A 21,561-nucleotide genomic window follows, 5' to 3' on the forward strand; every position below is an offset into this window, starting at 1 on the left:
CAATAGTATCTCTAGAGATATTTCATACCAGTTGATCCGGATACAAATCATAATCATAGCAACATGTCTTATCCCTAGATATGTTAATCTCATATCTCTTAAGTCTACTATATATCATATAGAACCCATAACAGTTCGAAAAGCATCGGGAATTTGTTGTTTATCCTAAAATTTAACATTTCATTTAGTCATAAGTTGAATTAATGCTGTACCCCTCAAAGTAGGACCCACCCAGATTACTATATCCACGCTCTTTACTAGGGTGATCTCTGTAAAGCTCATATAGAGTTGCTCTAGGGATAATTTGTAAGGAAATGAGTGCAATATATCCTTCCAAAGCTATTTAGATAGCGATACATTTAAGGTAATTCGAGTGCCACACCAATTAAAGAGAGTAGGCTATAAATCTAACTCTCTCTCTCCCTCTCTCCCAGCCTTCCTATCTCTTTCTTTTTCAGGCTCAAATCAAATGAGAACAAGCTCGTTTAGATTTTGCAATGCTATTGCTTTGTTATTTATTGACGTATGTATGTATGTATATAATATATAACAGTGCAGTTCAACAGCCACACTCACGCACACACACACACACACACACACACGCAGGCATACGCTAGGAACAGTTCCTTAGGATTGCGCTTGGAGGGAATTTGTGCGAGGGTACAAAGCATTGCGAATAACAGTTTGCTAAGTGTTTGGCTCAGTTCCGTTGGCTAATGCTACAAGATACAAAACACGCACACGCACACACACACACACAGACACACATACATACACACACACACACGCAGAGAGCATGTGTTTAAGTAAAAAATAAAATAAAATAAACTAGCAACAACATATATCTATATATATATATATATATACATAAATATATGCATGATATATATATAAAGAGAGAGTATCTATATATGTGTGTACATATTCAACATACCTACAACATTAGTTAACAATTTGTATTCAGTTTTTCCTTTACATTAATTTCTTGATTTCATTTCTCTAACAGGTTTTCTTCCGTTTCGTGAGTTTTCTTTTGTTTTGTTTGTTTTGGTGGTGCAGTTGGTGTTTCGGGTGGTGCAGATTTTACAAATTGTGCTGTCTATAGCTTACAGCTACCATAGCCTAGCTTTATATATTCCTATATATATATATATATAATGTGTGTGTATATGTATAGTACATGCATATATCATATCTCTGCTATAACAATTTCATTTGCTCTTATTGGTTTTTAGAAAAATACATATTTATATATATATATAATACATATGGATGCAACAGTTGTTGAGTTTTGGTTGCTTAAAGTATTTCATATACATATACATATTTATCCGATATATATGGCAGATTTGCGAGATTCAGCTTGGCTTATTAAAAATTTTTGCGCTGATTCAATTCCAATTTGATTATTTCCGTTAAGACTTCAACCTTTTTAATATAGTCGATTGTGAGTGTGACTGTGTGTGTGTGTGGGTGTGTTTCTGTATGTGTGTGTGTGTGTGTGTGTGTGTGTGTGTGTGTGTGTGTGTGTTTGGTTTTGTAAACTGAAGGTACATCATTTCCATGTCTTGCACGTTCAATTGCTCATTGTCTCCTCCTATTCTTCATCTCTTTCTCCCACTGCTGCTTCACGTAACATTCGCCCCCCGCTAGGCAACCGCGTATCACTCTGTCCGATTCCGTATTAGTTCCTAAATAAAGCTATCGCAGCTGTTCTCCGCCTCGCTGTTGGAGCAGTCCATTGCTGGCAATGAGCCGCCACGCCTATACGCGCTCTGGCGCTGATACGAGTCCTCGCCATATGGCTGCTGACGCACTCCAGCCCCGCGATCATGATCGCTATTGCTCCCGGCTCCACTTCCGATTCCGCTGCCGCCGATACTTCCGCTTCCGCTGCTGCTCTGGCTGTGACTGCTGCGACGATTCGTGGTGCTCGGAGTGGCGGCTGCTGCGACGGCATTCAGGCGCGGAAAGTATTTGTACAGATCCAGCAGGCTGTTGAGTTTTACGTGCGGCTTGTACTCCACATCGTCCAGGCACTGTGAGGCGGCGCTGCTGGTGCTCAGCGGCAGCCAGAAGGTCAAACCCAGCTGGGCCAGATGTCCGCCCTGGCAAAGAAGAAGAAGATTGAGGAGTTAGTGGAGCTAATTCAAAGAAAAACTTGCAGTTGTGAATGGGGAGTGAGAGAGAGGACGAGACTGAGAGGGAAAGGGAGAGAGAGAGAGAGAGCCGGCTAAGAGAGGGAGATATGGGGAATGAGAAAGAGAGAGGGAGATAGAGGCAAGAGGAATCGCAATGGAGATCTGCAGCTGAAGAGAGTGAAGGTAGAGCAATGAAGATCGAAGGAATGAGAGAGAACAATAGATGTCGAAGGAATGTAGACATATATGAAGTGGGAGAGAAAGAGAGAGCAAGAAAGTTAGTGTAAGATCAGTGCAGACCTAAAGAAAGAGAGAGAGAGAGAGAGAGAGATATGCAGAAGTGGAATCCAGCTTGTTTTACACTAGGCTACACCCAAATCTCTACCTAGACTAGAATTGAAAATGAGACCTTGAAGTTCAAAAGTTACACTAAATATACATGAGCAGCCTTCCATTGCTGTCAGCTCAACAAGGCTTCCCAGTACTACAGGCAAAAGAATGTAGCTCACTTTCAGCTGGTGTCATTGGATCATGGCGTTCACTCACCTTGATGTCCGTCTCGAGTTTATCGCCAATCATGGCGCATTCGTGCGGCTTGACGCCAAGAAAATTGCAAGCGGCATAGAATATTTCCGGATGCGGCTTTTCCCACGGCAGATCCGAGGAGACGAGCACGCAGTCGAAGTGGCCCCGGACGTGCAGCTTGTTGATCTTCTCGCGCTGCGCATTCGACGGGCCATTGGTGATGAGCGCTAGAAGGTAGCCGGCGCGACGCATGCGCTGCAACAGCTGCACATAGTCGGGCGGTATGGCCAGGTAACGGTAGCGTAGCTTCAGCCACTGCGGATAGATCTGCTCGGCGAGATGCTTGTGCTTCTGCTGCAGCGACTCGCGCCACAAGTGCGTGCGCCACGAGTCCAGCGACGTTTGCGAGTTGTCCGGGCAGCGACGGAACGACTTCAAAAAGTTCTGTGTGGCTAGGTTGGCATCGTCTTTGGTAAAGCTATACTGGGTTTCCAGCACGTCAGCTAGCTGAAAGAAGAAGAAGAGCAGACAGTGAGAAACACATCAAAAACAAAAGCAAAAACAAAGCCAGGAACTAACAGCAAACATGTGCGAATGACACCTGTTAGCTAAGCCGAATTCACGTATTCTTACACCCGCCACACGGCATGCGCCTACGCTAGAATGAGACAACTATAGGGTTGAGCCTGCCAGGATGACACGTGCGTATGTGCATAAATATAATTAGAAAATATATATGCATTTGTATTTCAAAATTTATATTTAATAGAAACATTATATACAGAATATATAAATAAAATATATTTCATTGAAAAATTCCACCATTATAAATATTTTATTTATATATATATATGCATATATATTTTTTTTACTGCCTTAAATGGTATTCAGATTTCTTTATATTTATTACAAGAATGAAAACAACAATATTGTAATTCCGGGCTTTCCACCATTTGTAAAAATATAAAATAATAACAATGATAATAATACCCAGGCTTGATTAAACATATTCACAGCCACCGATTTCGAAAGAAATCAATTATTTATTCATCATATACATTTCGTGCACATAGAACACATTTGTTTGTTTAAAACGCAAATGACGCTATTAATCATTTCTGTATTATACAAAAGGCAGTTAGTAATCAACTGGCTTCCTGTATCAAATTAATATTAATTACGCCCGAAAGCAGAACATTTGCACTGATTTAGGTTCCGGTTATTAGCTTATGTCAACAACAAATAAAATAATAATAATAATAATAAACAAACTGCGTACAAACAAATAAACAAACACACTCACACAATTGTATCACTTCATGCGTGAGCGATTTGAGTGGGGGATTCGTTAAGCGGTAAATGGCAAAACTAACAAGTGTCATTCGGCCATTGAAGATGTGCGGCTGTTTATTTTGGGTCTCTTATGACTTTGACCTCTAGAGAAAGACATGCATGCATTGATCAAATATGCACATGCACATGCTCACGCACACGTACAAACGGCTAAATGCACGCGCGTGCTTTTTGCCTACACACACACTCACTCACACAGGCGCACACAACAACAAATATACGTACGTAACGAGCGGTTGCAGTGGAAAATTTTCGTAAATGTCTATGGAAGTGTGCGTGTGTGTGTGTGTGTGTGTGTGCGTTTGGTGGTGCGCGCGAACTTTCACCCACGAAGTTAACAGTAAGTTATCGTACCTTGCGTATTGCTTTGGAATCACCGGCCCGCGTTGGGATTAGCGTGTTATCTAAGTCAAAGTAGAACGCTGAGATTTTCGCACAAATGCCATCGAACGGTGTTGTGTGCTTGAGGCCCGTTGTTAACGACGTCGCTGTTGAAAATTTGCTAGCGGCCATGAGTTATTGCCACGCACTGTTGATTGGAGAACTTGATTCTTATTAGGGGGTAGGGTGCGTCTATGGGAAGTAGTAGTTGGTTGCACATATATCATAAGAGCTTTATAACAATTAATTGCATATGTTTGTGTATGTACAAATAATTAATCTATTTCAATTTTGGCGCCACTCGAATAAAAGTGGTAACTGTCGAAGTTGTCTTTGCGAGGTAGTTGCACACGTTCCGTTAGTTAAACAGCAACTAAATTGAAAACAAACGTTGCTCTAAAGTTAAATAAGGGAACAGGTAAATGTAACCAAAGTAAGAGCAAAGCAATGACTGAAAGAAAGTGCTCACACGCACGATTTGACAGTCAGCAATGTAAGTAAATGTGCAGAAATGTTGACGTTGAGTCAGATCAGCTGTTCTAAGCTCATGTTTTAACCCAACTGTTCACCCTTAAACACATTTTAGTTGGTTTTTTAAAAAGTTTTCTACAACTTCAACAGCTACATTAATTTTCTATGGTTGAACACTATGATTTTTATATTGAAATTGACAATTTATTTTTTGTACGCAGCTTTTTAGCGGGCACTATAAACTGAGTAATGACAGATGTCAGGTTGGCTAACTCAATGAGCCAGAGCGAGCACGCAATACTCTCACGAAGGAAAGCTTATGTATATAGTTTTAGTCTTTATTTTAGACAAATCGGCTGAAAATTAAAACATTTAAATAATAATCAAATTATTTATTAAAACGATAGTATTGTATAACAATATGCAGTAACGCTATATATAATTATCGATATATCGCATAGGTATAGAATTATTTTAAGGGTGGCAACGCCAGCTGAGTGTTGACGGCAAATTTTGTTTACCTTTTTGTGCAATTGATGTTTATTGACAATTCGTATATTGTATTACTCAATAATAACAATGACTGGTAAATCAAAAGCAGATTCGGATGTGTCAACACCAGGTGAGCCATGTAAATAAAGACTACACTGGGTTTGAATTAACTAGTTAAGTGTTAATTGAAGCAGAAAAACATCAAACGAGTGAGGACGCCAAAGAAGCCGCCAAAGTGGATGAACTATTTTCGCTGGAAACCCTGCGTGAATCGCCGGTACAATGGCCAGAACGCTGTAAGTAACACGTCAATTCTGAGAAACCCACATCTAATTGCCATGAGTTGCAATGCATTGCAGTTCCCGGCATGGAAGAGTTTGTAACTATGAGTGATACACCAATCCACAGACCAAGCGTTGACTGTAGCCAAATCCCCACCAAAGTCAATATGGCTGCCATTAACCGTTAGTATAGCGGACAATTAAATTGGGACATGAATAATTTCGCTTAATCATTGCAGAATTTGCCCGTCTACCGCCCGAACAGCTGGTGGAGAAGATTAAAGCAATGCACGATCAAATCTATAGATTAGGCCTACGAGAGTCCAAGGAAATGACACGTGGTAAATTGCTGGGCATCTTCGATCGCGACCGGCTGACCAAAGCGAAAGCCCTGCGCAATTGATTACGACTGACTTACAAATTCAATTTTTACAACTATATACATACATAATTATTCATATATTCATTATTTTTCCTGATGTCTTAAATTGTACAGTTATAAGCGCGTGCTATGCATTTATGCTAGTCAACAATAAATAACATTTATTTCCATTAAAGCAGCGTAGTAATTTATCTACCATATATATAAATTTATAGGCAACTAAATTAAGGAATAGAATTTAGATTTCCGTGTGAGGCAGAAACAGAGACAGATAGAGTTCGAGTGAGACAGTGAGAGGGAGAGAGTTCTGTGTGATGCGGCTGGAGGAGAAGGCACAGTATATAAATTCCGCTAGCCGTAAACCAATAACTAACCAGGTTCTATATCTATATTTATATATAGGTGTGTATGTGTGTGCAGGTACTGTAATGTTTCTACATATATATAGATATATATTGTATATACGTATATGTATAATATTTTCATATTTATGATATATTGATTGCTAAACGAATAGCCGCATTGCCATTTACAATTGATATGCATAAAAGTGCAAAAGATATAGATCTCGTCAATATATATAATAATATATTCCCTTAAATAAGCCTTTTTGTAAACCTAACCTCAACTAAAATAAAACCTAGCCTTAATGCAAATTTTGCGCTGAGAGAAAAACACAAACGAGTCAAATAACTTTAAAGGCTTGCTAAAAATAGCTAACTTTTCTAATTATCGTTATTAGATAAATGAAAATGAAAACCTAACCTTAACAGCAAAGCAACTCTAACGGTATATGGTTGCTTTGTACGACTCTAATATACTGTAGTAAATCAATTACTTATTTGTTGATTCATTTCACTTTGGCAAACGTCTTTCTAGCTCAACTACACGAGCAGAGAAGTGTGGGGTAGAGGGAGGGGCGGCTGGGGGGTTGTTTGTGTGTCGTGGGTCAAGGTCATCTATTCCTGCCACTGCATGGCGAAACGCTGCTCGAACGTAATGCGATTATAGACGCCCACATCGGCCAGCTGCATGGGATCCGTATAATAGGCGAAACGTCGTATGTCAATCATCGCCCCATCGAACATCTCCTTCCAGGTGGTCAGGTCCGTGACGCTCATGTGGATGGGCAGCTGTGGGTCCGGTATATCGATGGCCGCCTGCAGTCGATCAAACGCTTCGGCCACCGGGCCGACCGACAAGTTTACCCAATACTCCGCCGGAAAGCGTTTGTTCTCACAGAATGGCGCGCCCTTGCGCATGATGAAGACCAGCATCAGGATCTCGTAGCGCTCGGAGCTCTCGTAGAAGCGCTTGGTGCGTGTCTTCTCCACAAAATCGATTAGCAAGATGAGCGGCGTATAGTTCTGCAGATGCATCAGTAACTCACGATCCGTCCAGAGATAGCGTCCGCCACCCTTCACATTCAGCATGCTCATGTTGTTGGTCAGTTGATGATATTGCTGCTGCTGCTGCTGCTGAAGATGCTTATGTTGCTGCTGCTGTTGCTGCTGATGTTGGTGCTGCTGTTGGTGCTGCTGCTGCTGTTGCTGTTGCTGTTGCTGCTGATAGTGATGGGTATTGGCAGTGGCTGTGTTTGGGCCAGTGCTGCTGCTTCCGGCGCCGCCGCTGCTGCTGCTGACAATGATGACGCCTGCTGCTGGTGCTGTTGCTGGCGTTGCGCTGGCAGCTGCATTTAACGCACTTGCTGTGGGCATGCCAATGGGGCCGCCGAGCTCCCCAATCATTTGCCTTGGCTGTTGCTGTGCGCCCGCCCACACACACGCACACACAGCCGGACAACTAGGCCAAGGTTAAACTCAACCTCGCACAACTTGTTGCAATGGCCCAGGCCCTAGTTGCCAGCCAATTAATAAATAATTCGCTCAACTCTGCCAATTATCAACGTCTAAATATATATGTATTCCTTTTTGCTTGCTTTTTTGTTTAACAACTTTTGCTGCCAGCTAATAATCAAGCGAGGCCAATTTGAGCAGCAGCCACTGGCCGCACGTGCGGGCTGGACGATTGTTGGGACGCGAGTGCGTGGACACAGCGCTGGGCGAACGAGCTAAAAGGGGTCAACAGCGAAAGGTACGACCGCTCGGCTCAAAACGAAGCTCTCTCTGTCTCTCTCTCTCTCTCTCTGGCACAAGTGCATACATGTCTATTTCATTTACACACATGCATATGCAGCTAACTTAATATTAGTTTAAATATAGCTTAATGTTCTTTGTACTATTTTAATTGTGTTTTGACGAGTAAACCAGATACATACATACATGCGTAGTTGACACTCTTCTTGGAGGACAACGAGAGTCCTTTAAACAATTTCCACTCTTACATATAGTAAATATGCATATGTATGTACATATATGTATAAAAATATATATTTATTTACTTAAAGTTTACATTTTATATTTAAATTTATTTACTAGATTTAAAGGCTGTTTGCCTTCTGGACAGCTGACAAGCCCTTCCAACTCATCAAACTGCCCTGGCTCCACTTGCTCTTGTTCATTCTTAGTCTCTACTGTAACAATGTAACTGTAATTTACTAACTAATTAAGCGGCTCCTGCAGTCGATAACAATCGGAGGCAATTTTCCATTTATCATTCTCGGCGGTAATTACAAATGATTGCTGAAACGTGCGCATGGATTGTTCGGCATATTTAACTGTGCCGCTGGCCAGTATTATGTACGTCGTCTGGCCGCCGACAGCTGGATCTAGAATTGGCTGCGAGTCGAGCGTGGTCAGCTGATGACGCGACGAGGGCAGCTCCAGGAAATAACGCTCGATCGTCTCGCGGCCCTGAGCTCCATTGCCGTTCCAGCTAAACGTGGCCGTGTCTATGTATAGTCGACCCATTTGCTAAAAGTAAACAAATAGAGTAACTGCAATCATACTGTTGATACTTTATGCTATTGTAAATATTGCATTTGCCGGCTCGCTTGCGTACATGTCGGCGATTATCGAAGGAAGCGTAGTACAATCGCGTAAAATCTTCCGCTGTGCGACAGCATGCTTCCACTTTGGCTTTTATCTCCTGCAAATGTAAATAAGTTAATACATTATATTTAATTTTTAAATATTGTATTTATTTGGTACTCACGGCGTTCATCTCGTATTTTGCAATATATTTCGAAATAAGATATAGTTTCAGCGCTGCATTTAAAAAATATCGAATATATCAAATATCTCGGCATGCAAGCAGACGTTGCGTGAAGCTGGCTGCACTAAGAGCCCTCCGCGCTTTTAAATTTGATGTGCTTGCAACAATTGGAGCTTTCATACTTACCTAGTTAATGGCGTTGTTTTTTATGTTAACTTCAATTACACAGATTAGCTACAGCAAAATGAATATTAAGCTCCTCACGTTGGTTCGTTGAAAATGATTTAACAATCAATTCAACGAGAATATTGTGTTGCCTGACGAGACAAATATCAGTTTCAAGCAAAATTTAATCGATAATTGTGTGAAATTACACTATCGTACCTGAACAGGATTCATCGAATTGCTGAGATTTTACATGTTGTTGCTGGCTTATTAAAGCCAACAACAAAATATCGATAACTTGTTATAAATTATAAACAAAATGTTTGATACGGTTGTAAATAATGTTCTATCAGCAGAAATTTATTACAAACTTCCCAATTACCCAAGACGATTAAATAGTTTCGATTTGCTTAATACCCATTTACTTAATATGTGTACAAACATTCATATTATTATATGTATGTATATGTATATAGATATATGTATGTATTGATATTTATCTTACAAATCATGTACACGGATGAATTGAATCTATAAGAAACATGGATATCGAAAGGGTGTCCAAGGGAGGGGCGGAAGAGCTTGGTCAAATGGTCCGTTCCTGCAATTCCTGAATGAGCAACTCTTCGCGCCAACCCGGTTGTTGGCAACGTTCGAGTAAAGCCTCCAAGCGCTGAGCAATTGCCTCCTGCTGCTGCTCACTCGCGTCTTTGGCCAGGAATTCACTTAATATACAATTGATTTGTGCTTTGAGAGCTTGCTCCAGCAACGCCGGCTCTTCGTTCTTAATATACTGCTTCACACAGTCTACCAGCTCGGTGAGGTGCTCGTCAACGACGTCCGGAAAGAGTTCCTGCATCGCTATGAACAAATTGAATAGATACTCGCGATTGGGGCCGCTGGGACCGGCCGAGGTAAAGATTTGCCTTGCTATGCACGGTACCTGCCACACATGTCCCGCATAGGAGTCGTTCGACTGCGTGGCCACGTATATGATTACCTCAATGGGCATCGTTGTGGATGGATATTCATGGAATTCTAGGTTGCAGCGTTCGTAGCCATTCTTCTCGCGGTAATCCAGATGATCCAGCACCTGAGACTTTTGAGCAGCGGCAATGCGATAGGCGACGCCGTAGACTCTGTCCTGGGTTAAGTCGCCAGGCAACAGGGTTACCACGCGGCCCGGCCTCTCGGGTATGCCACGATGATCAATGCTGTGCTGATAGAATCTGCGTTTGTAGCCACAAACGAACCCGCGTCGTCGGTCTATGTACGGAAAATCCGCTTTCCACACAAGCGAGCCATAGCCAAAGATCCAGACATCGTCGGGGCTGGGTGCTATACTCTCCGTCTGGTTGCTGGGCTTCGCATCGAAGCATTGCAGCAGCGTGGAATGCTGCCCATTGCTATTGGAATTGCATTTGTGTTGGCTAAGCGGGCAAGAGCTGGCAGCCAGCTCAGCGAAACATTCTCGATAAATCTCGGCAGCCTTAGCTGACAACTCATTCGAGTTTGAATTACTGCTAAGGCGCAGGCCCTGTACGAGGCGCAACATCTGTTCCAAGGGCAACCAAATGGCGTCTGTGCCCGTATCGACACTCAATTATCACAGAAATTTAACAAAAGCTGTTGCCGTTGTTGGACGAATTTAATATTACCGACTTTATCGATTTACGTCTGTCGTGATTCGTGCACAGCTATCGATTTGATTTGAAGCAGGCAAAGCACAGCAATGTGCTTTGAATGAAAAGGTGGCGGTAAATTTTAAACACTGATGCCATATATTTTTTCTACCGTACTTTGACATAAAATATTTACTTCAGTTATTCATATATATATAAATAATCATAGCATTATTTGTCATTCGTTATAAATCGTAATTCTTTCGAAGCAAATCAATAAATCACTTTGTAAATCGTATCGATTAATCAAAAACGATAGTTGCTAAATTGTGTCAGCGATTAATAAAGATGCGGCAAACTTTGAAAAGAGCTTACAATTTTATTGAATATTTGTAAAGTAATAATATAAAACGCGATATACTAAAATGTTTATTGAATTTATTATATGCTCGTATAGTATTTTTGTTTTAGTCTTAAACGTTTTAAATAAGCTTCATCGATTAGGCGATAGTTGCTAGCGTTTGTTACCGCTAACAGCTGTGTTTTGCACATTCGCAAAGGAAAGCTACCGGCCCAGCTGTTCGCGCTGCCACAGCAACAAAGTACTGAAGGAAAACGTAAACAAATCATTTTAATTACATTGTCATTGCGTACAAGGCCAAAATGAGCGAAAAGGACAATCGATCGAGGGAGTAAGACATACGCCTACGTAATCGCAAACGCGAGTAATACAAAATCATTTATATATTCCCTTCAGCAATCGGAAGAACATGAAGCAGCATAAATATTATCATAAGCAACAGCAGCAGCAGCAGCAGCAATCGCATCGAGGCGGCAACAATACGTCCTCCAGCTCGCCAAAGGCGACAACAGTCCGAAGCATAGTGGATGTGGCAGACTCAAGTGATGAGCCGCGTTTCGGTCGCAAAGGCTGGTCGAGTGGCACTCGCTCGCTGGCACCGCAAAAGAATCGCGATATGCTGGATACGCTGCCGCCGTCGGACTCGGAGGATGTGGACCATCTCGTTGACGGCGCTCCCATCGATGAGAATGCACGCGCCCAGCTGCGCGCCGGCGACTACAAGCAGATGTCGCAGTTCCCCAGCATGGGCGGTGGCCACTTCGCCTTTGGCGTCGAAAAGGAATGGAGCAACATAGCAGAGGGACAGACCCAGATGCACACCAAAGCCGCCAGCGGCTATTTCACACTCAATCTCAGTCTACTGAACTGCGGCCTGCAAACAATTCCCTTCTACAAGCGCATGGACTATTCCCCAGCGATGTTTACGCGATCCCAGATTATTGCCCAAAACGAAGCAGCTGAGCGAGCCGAGCGCATCTACCAAGAGCTTTTGTTAAAGGAATTGAATGCTAGCAAGTCCCGTGCCCCCTCGGCCATATCCACAAAGTCTGCCCAACCAGCTGCACCAGACGAGCTGGACGAGCTGCTGGCAATAACCGATGCACAGCTGGCTCAGGCCTCCATTGCCAAGGGCCCAACACTGCCAATTGCCTCGCCGGTGGTGCAGCCAGCGACGCCAACGACGAACACTAGCAAAAACGATGTCGAGCAATGGCTGGACAGCGTGCTCGACGAGTGAGCTGTGTCAACTATTAGCCATAAGCGAAATACGCATTTGTAGCAACCCAAACCAATTCCAAACATATCTGCTGTAGGTGCTACTTAAAAATAAATTCAATCAGCTTTTGCCTTAGTAGAGAAACCCAATTGAAATGTATTTAAGTGCCATTCCATTTCAGTTTGTTAGCTGCGCACGCTGCCTAACACTGCGCAGAAGAGGATAGCAAATGACAATGAAGCTTTATCTGTCGTTTCATTCCAGTTTGTTCCGCTCAGCACAGCTATAGAACCATTGATTTCGTTAGCTGCGCACGCTGCTCAACACTGCACAGAAAAGGATAGCGTATAAGAGCGAGGCACTACCTACCGTTCCATTCCAGTTTGTTCCGCTTAGCTCACCTATAGAACCGTTGATTTCGATAGCTGCGCGCTGCTCAACACTGCGCAGAAAAGGATAGCCAATAAGAGCGAAGCCTTACCTACCGTTCCATTCCAGTTTGTTCCGCTCAGCTCACCTATAGAACCATTGATTTCGATAGCTGCGCGCGCTGCTCAACACTGCGCAGAAAAGGATAACAAATGTAAGCGGAGCTTTACATCATTACATCTGCCGTTCCATTCCATTCCAGTTTGTTCCGTGCAGCTTTTCTGTGTTACCGTTTACTTTGTAAGCTGCGCGCGCTGCTACTCAACACTGAACGGAAAACGACAGTTAAGGAAAACAAATCTCATTTCCGGTCAGCATTACAGGGAAGGCGTTCGACATTTTCAGTTTTAAAAAAATTTTGCTCTAAATCGTAATACAACAACCAAAACTAAAAAGTCGGTATATCACTAAAATATCGAAGTAATATTTAAGTGAATCTCAGTGGAAACTATATAGAGATAAAAGGTGAGCTATTATACACATATCTGTAACATTTTACATAAAAGTAACGTCCCATTCGCGCATAACCTCAAAGACGTTTTCTGAAAATTTGCATTAATATTTTGCATCTGAAATATAAACGCGTATGCTTTAATTATTGATCAATAATTTGTTAAGTGAATAAATTATTACATTCTATTGTTTCTTGATAGATTTTTCATATTTGTGCATAATCTCATATTCATAAAATTGATTATCGTATTTGAGGCAATTAACCTGCTGCGCATATACATACATATTCCAATAAAGTACCGTTATAGTAGCCATTCGAAATCGGTATCGTTGTCGCACTGCTGGTCCGATACGAAGCCATCGTCCTCGAAGTCGGCAATGCTATACAGGCTCTGATAATAATCAGCCAGATGAGCATGGACCAGCTTTAGTAGCTCGCATGACGCCTCCAGTATGATCATACGCTCCTGGACGTGGCCGTCGCGCACTTGGAGCTCGTCGCGCAGCTCCTCGATAATGGTGTTAAGCCAACGGAATAGTACAGCCGCATCGGCATTGGGAAACTCGAGCACATGCTCCGGTACGCCCACCTCGTTGCGTAACTTCTCAGTGGAGCCATACGGCCCGGCAATCAGCAGTGCAGCAATCACGCGCACAATCAAATTGAGCGAATGCAAATAGTTCTGCAAATAGACCAACGGATTGACCATGGCAATGGCCATCATCAATTCCGGATAGGGACGGAGACGATACTCATCGAAGCCCAGATCCGTCAGCTTATCGAGCATAGCCCAGAGCAGGCAGCTGCCGACGATTTGGGCCATGGTGCCCAGCGGGCTGGCGTAGCGGCAGCACAGGATCAGGTTTAGCATATTGTCCGATTGATTCACATCCCACAGCAAGAGGATCTGTGTGCACAGATCATGCACCTGCCAGGATTGGGAAGAATGTCCGTTAGTTAGCTAGCGGTTATCAGTTACTGTTATTAATCATCAGTCGCCTACGTGCGTCTCCTCGGTGCAAGCCATATAATCGAAGCAGCGCTGCATGAACAGCGTGCGCTGCACTTGAGTGCTGGCCAAATCGTTATGGTGCAGCATGAAGAGCATCATTCCTGCCACATGGAGCCCAGCCAGCGGCTCAGCGCCAAATTCGATCTCCTCCCGTGACATCAGTTGGCCAAAGGCCTCAATTAACTAACCGTGTTTAGAAATGTAAAAACGTTGTATTTGCCTCTATATTGTCGGCACACTCACTTCAATCACGTTGTCCGTGGAGTTAATGAACTGGATTTTCTCATTTAGAGACGATTTAACCATAGCCTGGCGCACTTGCTCGATATCAAAGCCCTGCGGACGTATGGCCCAAGTCCTATAAAAAACGTTTCATTTTAAGGTTAATTATTTAGATTTACATGCTTACTCCATTTCCGTTAAACTGGCCATTTGGCTGACAGAGCCAAATGAGTAGTTGAAGTGAAAGACTATCGTTAGACATGGACAATCAGTAAATGATCGCTTTAATTATCGATTATATCTTATTAACTTTGTAACTGATATCGAGGACTCTTGTGCAAACCCCAACCAATAAATGTAGCTTATGTATGTAGATTGAATATAATATTACAATTTTCTTAAGACTTACATGGAACAATGGATCGAATGTAAGCTAAGCCTCGATGTATTGATATTTTATAAGCATTGTACATGCATATATACATATGTATGTCCATATGTATGTATGTATATTTTTGAATGTTTATATAGCATACATATATGTATATGTATGTATGTAGAGTGACAGCTTCTAATTACATACATACATACATACATACAAGTTGGTTTGCGCCTCTCTTAATAGGCAACTTAACATTGTTTACAAGTCCAATGGGCAGCAATTTTAATGAGCTCTTCTGCTTAACATCTTTCGACGGCACTCAATGGCCGCCATCTTTGTTTGATGCGCACATTATGCGAATATGTGCTAGTGGAGATGCTTGGGCCAAATATTTTCAGTTTCTTGCTGCAATATTGCATAAGCATATACACAGTATGCATATTTGCATACTCGTGCTACATACATACATATATATGTATGTACGTGTGTGTCCTTGTAAGCCAGAATCTGACAAAATGCGAATGCACGCGCGCCTCGCACATTTTAGCATAAAAGTTGACGCCCCCCATGGTCCACGCCCATCGTTGCTGCTTGAAGTTTCCTTTGCACACTTGGAAATATCTGCTCATTATGCATTCATATTTTGCAATTACTTCGCACACACATAGCCAGCTAAAAGCGCAAATGTGCGAGAGGGAGAAAGAGACAACACCAGAAGCAGCTTCAGCGGCGAGGCCAAAAGCTGACTGTTAACGAGCAGCGACTGTTAAGTTGCTGTCTGTCACTGTATGTGTGCAGGTTTTTTCTTATGCCTTTTTCGCTGCTTCTAGTGTTGTTGTTGTTGATATTTGCATTTGGCCCATTTGGAGGCGCAATTTTTTATAGAATTTCTATATTCAGATTTTAATTATGCAGCTGCATGAAAAGATTAACAACTTTTGCCCCAAGACGACGGCACATTGTGCACTTTATATTTATATTTTAATTATGCATATTTTACAAAGGCAGCCAAGGGGCCAAGGAACGCGCACAAACTTTTTCCGCATTAACTGCAGAAATTTCACACATGCACGTACATGTGTGGGTGTGTGTGTGTGCGCAATTATAAGTGCTTGGCATCTAGCCTAACCTCAAATTGCAATTAACACACACTCAACGGCTTTTCAAATTAGTTTCAAACTGTTTTCAATTAAAAACTTAGTCGCAATTTCTATTTAATTTTGGTTTGAGACTTAATAGGTGGACTTACTGTTAAAATTATTTATAATTCCTAATTACGAGTTCATTGTATTTGAAAGGAAATTTTAAAAATATTTTCAGAAATAAACAAAATAACATTCCTCAGCTGAAAACTTCTATGTGAATACCCAATCAATGTCTGAAGCTGCCTTAACTCAACCTGTTTCCATGGGAAAAACATTTTTGCTCTGATCAAATCAGATTTGATCTAGATCCATGGGAACAATTAAGATAGCACTTGATGAGCTATACAAGGTGCAGCTATACGATATATATCTGGCTTGAGCCAATTATGCAAATCAGCTTAGATATATATATACAATGTATAAATTATTCTAACGATTACAATCTCGAGTGGGTGAGAGAGTTTCGCATAAGTGCGGCATTAGTCAACACTGTAATCCTGTTCTTTTCACTGTTACCACAAAGTCGCGCAATCAATGCCAACTGTATTCGCTTCTACTTCAATTAGATGTCATAAAAGCCTCAAATTAGCGCAAGGGGGTTGAACAAAGCCATCCCCCTCGCCCCCTCCATACATACCCTGTCCAGCCAATTGAAGAGTGTCGAAAAAAAAGAGAGTGACTGAACAATCATCATAACGATAACATTCATAATCATGAGCATGATGTGGATGAGGATGTGGTTGTCGACGAGGTTAAGGTTGAGGCTGATGATAAGTAGCAACTACCCTTTTATTAGCAACCTTTTTTATACCAGACACTCATTAAACATACTGTGAGTGGGTATATTAAATGTTTGAATCATCAGGTATGTATTAATAGATCTAGCTGTATGTTCTAGAGACAATGTCGATATTTTTTTTAAGTCTCTTTCAACTCAACTTTGCGAGTTACATTCCGGTTATGAAGCGAACTTAATTTATTGCGTGTTTAATTGCGAATAATGCAGTATGTATTGCGAATCCTAATTGGGGATTACGAATTATGAGCCACAGTACAAAAGATGAATTATAAATGAATCATAAGTTATGCATCTTTCATTATAAGTCAGAAATCTCTCAGTTCATATCAAACATAGATAAAATATGTCTCAAAAATATGGAAAAATATCGATAAAAATCGATTTTGGGCATATATAGTAACTTGTAAGAGCACTACAGGATATCTATTAGTCAGTCTGTTTACGATTTAATTTTTTTTATTAGGGGTTGGATCGTTGTTATTGTTTAGCAGGGCAATCTGTAAATTTTACGCCTAATTTAGGACAAATTGTTGACATACACTCGCCTACTTTTATGTGTGGAGTGTGGTCGAATGGGTGGGTGCGGGGTGGGGGCTGGGGTTGAGAGGTTAAGGGTGAGGCGAATGGCTTCACTTCAGCCGGAATACAAAAGCCAACAGATTTTCATATCATTATGCGTTGATTTGTTGGGTTTGCCACTGTTTTGACTGTTTTTTCCTCTCGTTGCCGTAGGCGGGTTTTCCTCTTTTTAATAATAATGCGAGCCGCGGGTTGGCAGCTTGGCTAAAAACTCGGCGAGTTCAATTTCGTATCCCCAAATTTGCAATTAGTTAGTTGAGTCGAGCTCTAAACAAAATGTATATGTTTCTTTTCTTGTGGAATGCGAGACAGTTCTCATAACATTTGTCATAAACATAGACAAAGTCTCTATTAAATCGATATCTTTGATGTGTTTACGTATTATGGGTGGGATGTATGTATAGGGTAGTTATAGAGGTAGGCGGGTTGGGCAGAGCTCTTGTCACTCAAAACTCATTGAAGCCTAACGGAAAAGAATTTTATATGTTGGACTATGAAAAAAAGTTTAGTATACAACTGTAATTGATAATCGACTTCTAAAGTTATCGGAATTGCTAAACATACGCAATGACTAGGATAAATAATGAAATTGGAGTTGAGGCAATTCTCGAGAATTTAACACAAAATCTGTGGCAAGCCCTGCTAAGCAAAGCATAATGACTGTTTATCGATAACAAATCGAAATCAGTAAATGTCTTGAATGTCAAAGACCGAAGTTGATTTTTGGAATACGACTCACAAGTATGGCGTTTGAGAATATATAACATGAATCTAGTGATAATTATTACTTATCGATAACTTGCTGAAGGGAAAAAGTGATCATAAATGACAAAACTTTATGGAAAAGAGAATGTAAGCAATGTAAGGGAACGAAAAGCAAGCTAATGGTTGTGTATGTGTATCGATAATTTATCGAAAATAGAATGTGGCGGTAACTTGTATGTTGAGATAGTCTAAAAAGTTGCTAAGCTTCAAGTTATTAGAACTTGTGAAAGAAGAACTCATCAGGATAGGCATTAGTTTCGATAACTTATCGATAAATTTAGAGTGCTACATAATTAAGATGAGGTGCCTACTCTCATGAAATGGGATACAGGAATAGAAGACTTTAGTAACCCCCAGCCATTGACTTCTGTGTAAAAAAATGCAATATGAAAAGTGAGAAGCCTCGATTTTCAAATGCCCATCTGTATATGCATAATTGATAATTGATCATTGATAAACAATTCTGGCCTCTATTCCAGCTCTCTCTTCTCTCTTACAGTTTGCATATCGCTGTTTGCTTGCTTTTTACGCTTTGACAGTTCGCGCTAGAGCATCAAGTCACTTTGAGTCGAGATATGGAGCCAAACAAGGGGAAGACCGCTGGGCCGAGCACATCAAAGCCGAGGTCCAAGACATTTTGTACTCTGGAGCAACTACGCACTTGGGTCGTGAACAGCCCATTGGCCGACAAGTGTCTGATTATCCATATGACCAATGATCTGGACGAGGTGAGCGAGAAGTGAGAGCTTCGATTCGATTTGATTTGACTCTCAACTCAACTCCCAACTAGATTATCAATGGCTTGGAGGCGGTGCGCAGATCGGAGCGCGACTGGGATGACGACAAGCTGCGCGCACTGTTTGTCACTGTTTCCATGGTGTTCCTGTGTTCTGGCCCAGTCGAGATGAAGAAGAATATGCGCGGCCTGATCCATCGTGTACTGGGCATGATGGATACCACGACTCCATTGGGCGTAGGTTGGGCCAAGGGGCGGTAGATCTTCATTGAGCTAATCTTTGCTGCTCGTCACGCAGGTGCATTGCCATGTCGAATATTTGCTGGATGAGCTGAGGAGAGTGGGCGCCTGCATCGAGGTGAATCAGCTTCACCTGGCTCTGGCCCTAATGCGTGCCAATGAGGATGCCTTGCCGGTCGGCGTTTGCATTCTCTGGGCGGTGATTGGGCGCATCCTGACCATGGATATTTCGATGCATCGCTTTCGCGAATTCAAGGAGCTGGCCGAGGCAATAGGAACGGAGGTGCTGTTTGACGTTGCCAAAATGGACTCCATCCAGTTGGGCGAGCTGAGTGTGCTATTGGAGTCGGTCAATCGCATCTTTCAGCTGGTGGTGCTCACCGACAATGAGCAGCTCAAGGAGGCCGGCTATCCGGATTACTTCTTTAAGATGCGTCACGTCGATATTGACTCCATGCTCGGCTGGGCAGGCAATGTAATTTGTCAGATCCATCCCGATGACCATTGGACTAATCTGGTGAGCAGACACTGAACCCAATCAATCAATCAATCAATCACACACATATATACACACATCTACATTTTAGGTTGGAATGCAGTTGACTTCCATGATACAAATGTTGTCTCGCATCAAGAAGGAAATACCGGAACTAGTCGAGGTGGATGAGCAGGACGATCAGGACGACTAACCTACAACCTAAACCCATAGCATATACCACATTCAAGTACTATATCCGAATACGCCTCAGCTACAAACGAAACAGCATTAATAATGTGATGAATACCCACACCCGTATCAATCAATTTATATATACATATATCTATATATTTGTATTAATATAAATGTATACCTATGTATGTATAAATTGATACACATATATAGATCTTTTCTGAGAATAAATATCAAACATGTTAGCCGACTACTTACGGCTCCATTATGCGATTCAGTTCTTGTTATCGGATATCCCAACTCTAAAACACTTGGCGACTTCGACGACGACGTTCAGTCCGGTTAGCTGCGATCGCTTCTACGCACAATGATCAACTGATTAGAAATTAGATCGGGCCTAAAATCAACGTCGAACAAGTTGCTCGTTCGGAGCTTTGCGTTTGTTTCGCACTCCATAGATCGTAGATAGCCCTCCCTCCCTCTCTCCCTCACACTGTCTGTCTTTGTTTTGCCTCGTGCCGCGTGCATGTTCTTCTATAGATACTCCTTTAGTGCCAACAACTAGTAAGTAGTTCAAAAAATTCGAAGAAATCATTTTTCTTGGCTTTTATTAAGTCGATTCTATGTAGGAATATCGACATATTAGATAGATCAGCCTATATATGCATCGACAACTGGTTATAATCGACTACACTAGAATCATCTTTATGATATTATATCCCAGCAAGAAACTAATTCATTCTAATAGGTTCTTGTATTGCAAAGTTTAGCAAAAGAGTCTATAACTTCATGGGTTAGCTGGAGTACATAGATAGAGGTGCAGCTTAAAGGTTTATGCAGGATAGCGCCTGGTTCAAAAGTGGGAGGTCATTCAAGCGAGAGCAGAGGCAGCTGATGAGATGTATGTCACTACAGAAAGCATTTTGACTTACCTCAAGCGCAATTAAGAGAGAGAGAAACACCATTATTATCATCATTTTAATTGTTATTATAATATAATTATTCATATATAGCATTAGCATTAGCATTGAAATTCTCATTGGAATTAGAATTTGGATAAGAATTTTCAATAAAATTATCATTATGGTCCTCATTGACAATTGCATTACCATCGCCATTATCATCAGAGTTTTCATTAGCATTACCTCATTATCTCTCTTTCTTACTCACTGTCTACCGTTCTCTATCTCTGTACTCTCTCTCGCCTTCACTCTCCCCTCTCTCTCTCTTCTTGAAATAGATATACTCTCTCTTCTCCCCATACATGAAATAGATTTTAAGTTATATTCTCTCTCTCTCTCCTTTCTCCTCATAGGTCTTACATCATATTCTATTTCATACGCTTTCACGACTTCTTTAAAGTTAAATTTCCATTTTGTATCGCTCTCAAGTTGTGTTGTTAATGCCACAGATTATGTCATATCACTGTAGCAGCAGCAGCAACAACAACAACAACAACAGCAACAACAACATAACGAAGAGGAAGACGCTGTAAGAAGAAGCAAAGACAACCCACTTGACTTGCGACATCAAGTGGTATTTGGTCTGCAGGACCTTTCGCTGTGGTGTTTTCGGTTGGTGGCCCTGCGCTCGCACCTCTTGCTGTCCTGCTCCGTTTGCT

The 21,561-nt window shown here is 41.6% G+C and overlaps 8 protein-coding genes across 12 annotated transcripts; 3 read left to right on the top strand and 5 right to left on the bottom strand.

Annotated features, from left to right (window-relative positions):
- Window positions 1-893: 893 nt before the first annotated feature.
- Window positions 894-4,866, bottom strand: LOC6585542 (N-acylneuraminate-9-phosphatase). Its single transcript, XM_002011134.4, has 3 exons — window positions 4,374-4,866; window positions 2,688-3,173; window positions 894-2,108 (listed from the first exon to the last, which is right to left on the bottom strand). Exons 1-3 carry the CDS (start codon window positions 4,530-4,532, stop codon window positions 1,692-1,694), a joined length of 1,062 nt encoding a protein of 353 aa, XP_002011170.1. The 5' UTR covers window positions 4,533-4,866; the 3' UTR covers window positions 894-1,691.
- A 471-nt stretch (window positions 4,867-5,337) lies between these two features.
- LOC6585541 (protein lin-52 homolog) lies at window positions 5,338-6,201 on the top strand. 2 transcript variants are annotated; one of them, XM_032732715.2, is made up of 4 exons: window positions 5,338-5,493; window positions 5,555-5,659; window positions 5,723-5,827; window positions 5,884-6,201. In XM_032732715.2, exons 1-4 carry the CDS (start codon window positions 5,451-5,453, stop codon window positions 6,045-6,047), a joined length of 417 nt encoding a protein of 138 aa, XP_032588606.1. In that variant the 5' UTR covers window positions 5,338-5,450; the 3' UTR covers window positions 6,048-6,201. The 2 variants fall into 2 exon arrangements, with proteins under 2 accessions (XP_032588606.1, XP_032588607.1); XM_032732716.2 differs by having other exon boundaries at window positions 5,339-5,493; window positions 5,558-5,659.
- LOC6585540 (high mobility group protein DSP1) lies at window positions 6,161-8,133 on the bottom strand. Its single transcript, XM_002011132.4, has one exon. It carries the CDS (start codon window positions 7,772-7,774, stop codon window positions 6,986-6,988), a length of 789 nt encoding a protein of 262 aa, XP_002011168.1. The 5' UTR covers window positions 7,775-8,133; the 3' UTR covers window positions 6,161-6,985.
- A 267-nt stretch (window positions 8,134-8,400) lies between these two features.
- Window positions 8,401-9,439, bottom strand: LOC6585539 (NTF2-related export protein). Its single transcript, XM_002011131.4, has 4 exons — window positions 9,327-9,439; window positions 9,141-9,193; window positions 8,988-9,074; window positions 8,401-8,899 (listed from the first exon to the last, which is right to left on the bottom strand). The coding sequence occupies exons 2-4, from the start codon at window positions 9,147-9,149 to the stop codon at window positions 8,588-8,590; spliced, it is 408 nt and encodes a 135-aa protein (XP_002011167.1). The 5' UTR covers window positions 9,150-9,193; window positions 9,327-9,439; the 3' UTR covers window positions 8,401-8,587.
- Window positions 9,440-9,710: 271 nt separating this feature from the next.
- On the bottom strand, window positions 9,711-11,001 carry LOC6585538 (putative glutathione-specific gamma-glutamylcyclotransferase 2). Its single transcript, XM_002011130.4, has one exon. The coding sequence runs from the start codon at window positions 10,858-10,860 to the stop codon at window positions 9,892-9,894; it is 969 nt and encodes a 322-aa protein (XP_002011166.1). The 5' UTR covers window positions 10,861-11,001; the 3' UTR covers window positions 9,711-9,891.
- Window positions 11,002-11,422: 421 nt separating this feature from the next.
- On the top strand, window positions 11,423-12,656 carry LOC6585537. The gene is made up of 2 exons (XM_002011129.4): window positions 11,423-11,619; window positions 11,685-12,656. The coding sequence occupies exons 1-2, from the start codon at window positions 11,591-11,593 to the stop codon at window positions 12,526-12,528; spliced, it is 873 nt and encodes a 290-aa protein (XP_002011165.1). The 5' UTR covers window positions 11,423-11,590; the 3' UTR covers window positions 12,529-12,656.
- A 566-nt stretch (window positions 12,657-13,222) lies between these two features.
- LOC6585535 lies at window positions 13,223-20,208 on the top strand. Of its 3 annotated transcripts, none has more exons than XM_015160945.3 (5): window positions 13,223-13,401; window positions 18,774-19,022; window positions 19,085-19,267; window positions 19,329-19,787; window positions 19,858-20,208. In XM_015160945.3, exons 2-5 carry the CDS (start codon window positions 18,870-18,872, stop codon window positions 19,957-19,959), a joined length of 897 nt encoding a protein of 298 aa, XP_015016431.1. In that variant the 5' UTR covers window positions 13,223-13,401; window positions 18,774-18,869; the 3' UTR covers window positions 19,960-20,208. The 3 variants fall into 3 exon arrangements, with proteins under 3 accessions (XP_015016431.1, XP_043867573.1, XP_043867574.1); XM_044011638.1 differs by having other exon boundaries at window positions 18,794-19,022; XM_044011639.1 differs by having other exon boundaries at window positions 13,227-13,331; window positions 18,794-19,022.
- LOC6585536 lies at window positions 13,507-20,310 on the bottom strand. Of its 2 annotated transcripts, none has more exons than XM_002011128.4 (4): window positions 20,199-20,310; window positions 14,646-14,760; window positions 14,394-14,585; window positions 13,507-14,318 (listed from the first exon to the last, which is right to left on the bottom strand). In XM_002011128.4, exons 1-4 carry the CDS (start codon window positions 20,204-20,206, stop codon window positions 13,692-13,694), a joined length of 942 nt encoding a protein of 313 aa, XP_002011164.2. In that variant the 5' UTR covers window positions 20,207-20,310; the 3' UTR covers window positions 13,507-13,691. The 2 variants fall into 2 exon arrangements, with proteins under 2 accessions (XP_002011164.2, XP_043867571.1); XM_044011636.1 differs by lacking the exon at window positions 20,199-20,310 and adding an exon at window positions 14,812-14,857.
- Between the last annotated feature and the right edge of the window lie 1,251 nt (window positions 20,311-21,561).

This window comes from Drosophila mojavensis, unplaced genomic scaffold (assembly GCF_018153725.1).
Source record: "Drosophila mojavensis isolate 15081-1352.22 unplaced genomic scaffold, ASM1815372v1 contig_136, whole genome shotgun sequence".
Lineage (NCBI taxonomy): Eukaryota > Metazoa > Arthropoda > Insecta > Diptera > Drosophilidae > Drosophila > Drosophila mojavensis.

Coding starts and splice junctions, on each gene's coding strand:
- LOC6585542 (XM_002011134.4), bottom strand. CDS start 4,532: ATGGCCGCTAGCAAATTTTCAACAGCGACGTCGTTAACAACGGGCCTC. Junction 3,174..4,373: donor ATTCCAAAGCAATACGCAAG/GTACGATAACTT, acceptor TTCTTCTTTCAG/CTAGCTGACGTGCTGGAAAC. Junction 2,109..2,687: donor AACTCGAGACGGACATCAAG/GTGAGTGAACGC, acceptor CTTCTTTGCCAG/GGCGGACATCTGGCCCAGCT.
- LOC6585541 (XM_032732715.2), top strand. CDS start 5,451: ATGACTGGTAAATCAAAAGCAGATTCGGATGTGTCAACACCAG. Junction 5,494..5,554: donor TTCGGATGTGTCAACACCAG/GTGAGCCATGTA, acceptor TGTTAATTGAAG/CAGAAAAACATCAAACGAGT. Junction 5,828..5,883: donor CAATATGGCTGCCATTAACC/GTTAGTATAGCG, acceptor TAATCATTGCAG/AATTTGCCCGTCTACCGCCC.
- LOC6585540 (XM_002011132.4), bottom strand. CDS start 7,774: ATGATTGGGGAGCTCGGCGGCCCCATTGGCATGCCCACAGCAAGTGCG.
- LOC6585539 (XM_002011131.4), bottom strand. Junction 8,900..8,987: donor CCTTCGATAATCGCCGACAT/GTACGCAAGCGA, acceptor GTTTACTTTTAG/CAAATGGGTCGACTATACAT.
- LOC6585538 (XM_002011130.4), bottom strand. CDS start 10,860: ATGTTGCGCCTCGTACAGGGCCTGCGCCTTAGCAGTAATTCAAACTCG.
- LOC6585537 (XM_002011129.4), top strand. CDS start 11,591: ATGAGCGAAAAGGACAATCGATCGAGGGA. Junction 11,620..11,684: donor AAGGACAATCGATCGAGGGA/GTAAGACATACG, acceptor TATTCCCTTCAG/CAATCGGAAGAACATGAAGC.
- LOC6585536 (XM_044011636.1), bottom strand. CDS start 14,834: ATGGCCAGTTTAACGGAAATGGA. Junction 14,586..14,645: donor CCACGGACAACGTGATTGAA/GTGAGTGTGCCG, acceptor AAACACGGTTAG/TTAATTGAGGCCTTTGGCCA. Junction 14,319..14,393: donor CTTGCACCGAGGAGACGCAC/GTAGGCGACTGA, acceptor CAATCCTGGCAG/GTGCATGATCTGTGCACACA.
- LOC6585535 (XM_015160945.3), top strand. CDS start 18,870: ATGGAGCCAAACAAGGGGAAGACCGCTGGGCCGAGCACATCAAAGCCG. Junction 19,023..19,084: donor TGACCAATGATCTGGACGAG/GTGAGCGAGAAG, acceptor ACTCCCAACTAG/ATTATCAATGGCTTGGAGGC. Junction 19,788..19,857: donor ATGACCATTGGACTAATCTG/GTGAGCAGACAC, acceptor TCTACATTTTAG/GTTGGAATGCAGTTGACTTC.